General features: G+C 37.9%; 1 protein-coding gene across 1 annotated transcript in view; it reads left to right on the top strand.

The window, feature by feature from the left end:
- Nucleotides 1–947: 947 nt before the first annotated feature.
- Nucleotides 948–7,485, top strand: part of enpp6 (ectonucleotide pyrophosphatase/phosphodiesterase 6) — a 33,445-nt gene continuing 26,907 nt past the window's right edge. Inside the window, exon 1 of the mRNA XM_052155110.1 lies at nt 948–1,268. Within this exon, the coding sequence (XP_052011070.1) occupies nt 1,034–1,268 (235 nt within the window). The 5' untranslated portion in view covers nt 948–1,033. The remainder of the gene's footprint in view (nt 1,269–7,485) is intronic.

Here is a 7,485-nt window from a genome sequence, read left to right as displayed (position 1 = left end):
AACCGTCATAAAAAAGCCAGACTACAGTTTGCAAGTGCACATGGTGACAAAGATCTTACTTTTTAGAGAAATGTCCTCTGGTCCAATTAAACAAAAATGTAACTGTTTGGCCATAGTTATGTTTGAAGGAAAAAGGGTGAGGCTTGCAAGCCGATGAACACAAATCCAATCGAAGCAGGGGGTGGCAGCATCAGGTTGTGGGGGTGCTTTGCTGCAGGAGGGACTGGTGCACTTCACAACATTTATGGCAACATGAGGAAGGAAAATTATATGGATATATTGACGCAACATCTCAAGACATCAGCCAGGAATTTAAAGCTCGGTCACAAATGACCCCAAGCAAACCTCCAAAGTTGTGGCAAAATGGTTTAAGGACAACAAAGTCAAGGTATTGGAGTGACCATCACTAAGTCCTGACCTCCATCTGATAGATAATTTGTGGACAGAACTGAAAAGCATGTGTGAGCAAGGAGGTCTACAAACCTGACTCAGTTACACCAGTTCTGTCTGGAGGAATGGACCAAAATTCCAGCAACTCATTGTGAGAAGCTTGTGGAAGGCAACACAAAACATTTGACCCAAGTTAAACATTTTAAAGGCAATGATACCAAATACTAACAAAGTGTATGTAAACTTCTGACCCACTGGGAATGTGATGAAAGAAATAAACGCTGAAATTAATAATTCTCTACTATTATTCTGACATTTATCATTCTTAAAATAAAGTAATGATCCTAACTGACCAAAGACAGGGAATGTTTACTATGATTAAATGTCAAGAATTGTGAAAAACTGAGTTTAAATGTATTTGGCTAATGTATGTATGTAAACTTCTGACTTAAAATCTATTAGCCAAGATTAAAAAAAGCACGGTGTCGTAACACTTTTTTTTATTTTTTTTTAACCTATTCCTCCCCCGCTCCAAACCTTGCTGGATGTCAGTGTTTGTGGAGTTTCTCCTGCACACGCCCATCGGGACGGAGAGTGAGATTTTCATTAATCAACACGATCATCCGTTCATCAGTCAGTCACCATGAGCCGAGCCACACTCAACATCATTACCGCTTTAATCCTCATTCTCTCCCGATCTTGCTACGCAAACCGCAAACTCCTGCTCTTTCTGATCGATGGATTCCGTTATGATTACATGGACGATTTACAAAACATGGCTGGATTTAGAGAGATCGTGGAAAACGGTGTGAAAGTGGATTACATGACTCCAGATTTCCCCAGTCTGTCCTATCCAAACTATTACTCCCTCATGACAGGTGAGATTTACAAACAACAACAACAAAAAAATCATCTTAATTCATTTTTCATTTTCAAATATTATTCACTTTTTATCTTCTGTCTACGGAAGCGTATTGCATTCACTTGAGAAAAAAAGAATCTACTCTGTTTTTCTGAATTAACGAGTTAATTATCTCAGAATTATGAGATAATTTTTCATTAAAAAAAATATTTTGTTCTGTTTTTCTGAATTAATGAGATCCCTCAAAATCCTGCCAGGAGCTCTATTTTAGCTGGATTGCATGGAAGTAAACATGTCCCGCCTTTCAAGTTTAATCCGGTTTTATTATGTGATTATTTATATTAAATTATTCTCCTAAAAGGGGGCCCCCTTTTTTGTTCAAGTGAACCCACTTTTAGGAGAATTCGTTCATAATGATTTTACAGCATACTATTTTCATTATAGTTTTACAGCATGATATTTTTGCTCACAGTAAAACAAATATTGCTTTCTAAATCAGTTCGTCTTCCCACAGTTTAGCGAATGTTCATATTCTTTATTAACTGTTTTGTCCATTTTGGGTTAGGCCTGTGTGTGTTTCATACATGTCTAAGGTTTTTACTATGCATTGAAATACACATTGGTGATGTTTTTATAAGCTATTGTATTGATTTGTTTTTATTTTACAAAGAAAATAATTTAATATAAATAATCAAAGTTGCATCTGTAATCAGCTACAATAGCAAGTTCTGTGGTTGTCGATGAACTAATACATTTTCACATTCATTAGAATTAAAATTTCGTGTCCTGGTGTTTATTATTAATATTTATTCATGGATTTTGATTCCAGTGGTGGCTGCATAGGATTGTTTCCAATTCGTGTTGTCCAAACATTTCCAATAACTCCAGAGTGTTGTAAAGTCCAAAAGTCAACATGTTTTGAAAAAATACATTTAATAATTTCCTAAATTCACAACATGTTTTTATCTAACGAAATATTCTGCCTCAATCCATGTTTGTTGGCGTTTAGACTTTCAAAAACATTTTCACTGTGGTGAAAACTTGCTGGACACAAAGCAAGGCACGCACCTTCCGGGGCAGTCTAGCAGCTAATATATAATATATATATAGGACTATGTATTTATATAGTCTAGCACTATTATATATTACAAAAAAAGATTGTATTATGTAGGACTATCTGCGTTCGCTTGGCGCTCCATTTGATCCATATTATTCTATTTTATTCAATACATTTTTAGGGTGATGACGCCATAAAATATGACGACAGACATTAGAAGCTTCATTCTAAAACCTCAATAGAAGTGTCGAAGGTAAATATGACATGACATTTGGTACAGTCTAGTATGAACGGTCAGAATGACCGCTATGGCCATTCTAGTAGTTATAGAATTCTCGTGTTAAATGAACGTACAAGTCTATTGCTTGATTAGTGTTCTTTGGAAGATAAAAGCGTGTCTCAGCCATGACAGTATTACAAATGTCATAGACAGTAATGGCTTTGAAGGCCAAGTTTAAAATAAAATATAAAATATATATAAAACCGGATTAAACTTGAAAGGCGGGACATGTTTACTTCCATGCAATCCAGCTAAAATAGAGCTCCTGGCAGGATTTTGAGGGATCTCATTAATTCAGAAAAACAGAACAAAATATTTTTTTTAATGAAAAATTATCTCATAATTCTGAGATAATTAAGTCGTTAATTCAGAAAAACAGAGTAGATTTTTTTTTCTCAAGTGAATGCAATACGCTTCCGTATCTGTCAGCTATCGTTCAAGTTTTTTCATATGCAAACTTTATCACAGTGTCCTGATATTTGTTTTTATTTGTGCCATATTTAATGAACAAAACGTACCATAGTGTTACACGATTTTTCTCTTGACATGGTACCATTGTATCCTTTTGATCTTTGGCATTTCTGATACATGTCACAGTATTTTTGTAAGGATTGAATAGGGTACAATGGGGCTAAAGGGACCCCTAAAGGATTATATACACTCACCTAAAGGATTATTAGGAACACCTTACTAATACTGTGTTTGACCCCCTTTCGCCTTCAGAACTGCCTTAATTCTACGTGGCATTGATTCAACAAGGTGCTGAAAGCATTCTTTAGAAATGTTGGCCCATATTGATAGGATAGCATCTTGCAGTTGATGGAGATTTGTGGGATGCACATCCAGGGCACGAAGCTCCCGTTCCACCACATCCCAAAGATGCTCTATTGGGTTGAGATCTGGTGACTGTGGGGGCCATTTTAGTACAGTGAACTCATTGTCATGTTCAAGAAACCAATTTGAAATAATTCGAGCTTTGTGACATGATGCATTATCCTGCTGGAAGTAGCCATCAGAGGATGGGTACATGGTGGCCATAAAGGGAAGGACATGGTCAGAAACAATGCTCAGGTAGGCAGTGGCATTTAAACGATGCCCAGTTGGCACTAAGGGGCCTAAAGTGTGCCAAGAAAACATCCCCCACACCATTACACCACCACCACCAGCCTGCACAGTGGTAACAAGGCATGATGGATCCATGTTCTCATTCTGTTTACGCCAAATTCTGACTCTACATCTGAATGTCTCAACAGAAATCGAGACTCATCAGACCAGGCAACATTTTTCCAGTCTTCAACTGTCCAATTTTGGTGATCTCTTGCAAATTGTAGCCTCTTTTTCCTATTTGTAGTGGAGATGAGTGGTACCGGTGGGGTCTTCTGCTGTTGTAGCCCATCCGCCTCAAGGTTGTGCGTGTTGTGGCTTCACAAATGCTTTGCTGCATACCTCGGTTGTAACGAGTGGTTATTTCAGGCAAAGTTGCTCTTCTATCAGCTTGAATCAGTCGGCCCATTCTCCTCTGACCTCTAGCATCAACAAGGCATTTTCGCCCACAGGACTGCCGCGATACTGGATGTTTTTCCTTTTCACACCATTCTTTGTAAACCCTAGAAATGGTTGTGCGTGAAAATCCCAGTAACTGAGCAGATTGTGAAATACTCAGACCGCCCGTCTGGCACCAACAACCATGCCACGCTCAAAATTGCTTAAATCACCTTTCTTTCCCATTCTGACATTCAGTTTGGAGTTCAGGAGATTGTCTTGACCAGGACCACACCCCTAAATGCATTGAAGCAACTGCCATGTGATTGGTTGATTAGATAATTGCATTAATGAGAAATTGAACAGGTGTTCCTAATAATCCTTTAGGTGAGTATATATTTTTTCTGGTTACAAAATGTATCAAGGTTAAAAAAAAAAAAAAGTATTTAAAAAAAAAAAAGTGGCAAGGGAGCCTTTCACCCCACCAGGGCAATAGTTATAGGGCACAATTTGTCCACTAATGCAAAACATTTTGACACAGCAAGATGCTTATTTGAGTAACAAATTGACATGGTGCTAACTCAAAATAACTACTTGAGAAAAAGACAACCATTTCCTGTTAATTTCAATCACATTTGGATTTTATTATATGTCAAGTATTCTATAAACAAATGAATCTCTATTATGACTGGATCAGTCAATGTGAGCCCACTTTGAACATTTTTCATAACAAATCTATGTCCCCCACTCAAGATCAACAGTGTTTAATAGGGGTCTTTAGTCCCTTCAACAGGGGGGCTTTTTACCTCAAAAACTATACTTAGACTTACTGGAGAGTGATTGAAAAATGTTTGAGAACATAACCGCTTTTTTTTTTTACTCTTCCCATTTTCCACCCAAGTTGGAATGCCCAATTTCCAATACGTGGTAAGTCCTCGTGGTGGCATTGTGACTCGCCTCAGTTGCCTCCGTGTCTGAAACCGTCAATCCGCGCATCTTATCATGTGGCTTGTTGAGCGCGTTACCGCAGAGACGTAGTGTGTGGAGTCTCATGCTATTCTGCGCGGTATCCACAATCAACTGACCACGCACCCCACTGAGAGCGAGAACCACATTATAGCGACCACAAGGTGGTTACCCCATGTAACTCTACCTTCTCTAGCAATCGGGCCGATTGGTTGCTTAGGAGACCTGGCTGGAGTCACTCAGAACCCTGGATACGAACTTGTGACTCCAGGCGTGATCAATATTCACTGAGCTACCCAGGCGCTTGAGCTTATGACCTTAAAAAACCCTGAAAATGTATTTTGTCTCAAAAGAAATGTGTTAATTTCAGGGATTTCATTAACTACATACATTTGCAACATTTAAAAATTTAATCAAATTGGATCAAAATCAATCTTTAGACATTACACACAAGTGTTTGTATAGTAACAAACAGGTGAAAGTCTTGTGGTAGTTTTTGTTGCTATTTAGTGCTTTGAGAGAAAATAAAATCAATGGAGCCTTTCGCCCCGATGTATCCATATTCACATACTGGTATAACTCAATATTATAAATGTACTTCAGTTCATTTTCTCATGCCGACCTCCAAGTTAATAAACTTCAAATGGAATTTAATCATGCTTTATTTAATATCACATCATACTTCTATCTTTCATGTTTTATAGTGAAGTCATTATTTTAGGTCTTGTAAATGGAGTAGTTGCATTTTATTTTAATGAGCTGTGGAATTTGAGAGGTTATGAACTCCTGGGGTCTTTTTCCATTTGCCTGTAAAACCTAAACAGGATTTTATCACATATTACATTCCTTGTGTGAGATTTCTATTCCAAGTTCAAATAGGATATAACGGTCATTAAATGTACTCTTACTGTAGGATCAGTAAGGATGTTATGGCACTTTTCCACCGCACGTTACTGTTCGACTCGACTCGCTTTATTTTACTGAGTTTGCATTTCCATTGCAGTTTAGTGCCGCTTCAACGTGGGTGGGATTATAGGCTGATCGTCATAGTTGCGCCACCTCTACTGCCATGACATCATCTTAAACGCGACACAAACATTACTGCCCATAAACAATAACAGGACCGCTAGCTGTTAACTACTAGCTCATTGTGCTGAATAAAGCAGTTGTTGTATGGTGATTTTACATAAGTGTAACAGTTCAATTGGCCTGGTTGTTTCAGAAGCTTCCAGTAGCTGGTCAACTAAATAAAGTGAAGCTTTCAAGCAGAGAATAGAGTTAACGTAACAAAAAATACCATCCTCCATCGTGGACTCCAGCTGTGGCTGAGTCCAGGGCACTCTCCCTCCCATTGCTCGCCAGTCTAGATAGCGTCCATTTGGTGGAAGAACCACTTCCACTTTTCCTTGATGGTTATTAACTTTTCCCTACATTGTTGGTATGTCTGGTGGTAGCCGTGTGCGGCCAACAGCTGAGACACTTCCTGGAAGATATTTTCGTTTCGTTCGTCACTAACGTCTGCACCTCGTTTATTGACCACGGTGTGGTTTTGCGCACTGCCATTTCTTTTTACAATTTGAAAGTCACTTGAACAAATGATACCGCTATCGCTGTTGCTAACTTTAAAACTAGCGGGTTGATGTCACATGTCGGAAATCCAGTGACGCTGGTAGTGACAATGCTCCCTGACCAATCAGTGATCTGCAGTATTTTGATGTCAGATTTCGTATCGACTCGGCTCGCTTGGAACCTCGACAGAGGTGGTACTAAAAAAGTATCAGGTACCAGGTACTATCCACAGTGAAAAACCCCCAAAAAGTGAGCAGAGTCGAGTTGAGTCAAGTTGTACCGTGCAGTGGAAAAATCCCATTAGTTGTGAGATGTGCTCGTTCATTATTGTGTGAATAGGGCCAGCACAAGTGATGAGTCCTCTTTCCTCTCTCCACAATGTCAACTGAAAAACAATTTTCACCATCAGAAAACAAGTAGATAGAAGTGTTTGATAATTTTGAATTTCTTTTGTATTGATCAGTAATCATTTGTTGTCTCAGATGCTGTGTAAAAACAGTAATTGTAATTTTGAAACTGTCCCATTTCACCTTCAAATTCAAATATGTTGTTGACCTGATCAAATCCACACAGAAAAATTATATATGTCAATACATGCAGAACACATACAGTATATACACATTGTTTTAACTAATATATAAAGGTACATATTGTGCTTATATGCAACCTATATTTCAAAATGGTTGTTTCCATATATGTAACATACATTTTCGAATATACTATGGAATGTGAATATGTATGCTCAAAGATATTAACTATACTAAACTATACTGTATATGTTTATAAATAGCCATATATCAGATTTCTGTGTGGGAAAACCAATAGACAGATAATGTTAAAGCTAAAACTGTCTTTTCCACAAAGTAGGAATGTTTTTTT

The sequence above is a fragment of the Xyrauchen texanus genome, chromosome 23 (genome assembly GCF_025860055.1).
Source record: "Xyrauchen texanus isolate HMW12.3.18 chromosome 23, RBS_HiC_50CHRs, whole genome shotgun sequence".
In the NCBI taxonomy this organism is placed as follows: Eukaryota; Metazoa; Chordata; class Actinopteri; order Cypriniformes; family Catostomidae; genus Xyrauchen; species Xyrauchen texanus.
The sequence above is the reverse complement of the archived record's forward strand: the minus strand, read 5'-3'. Positions and strand labels throughout refer to the sequence as shown.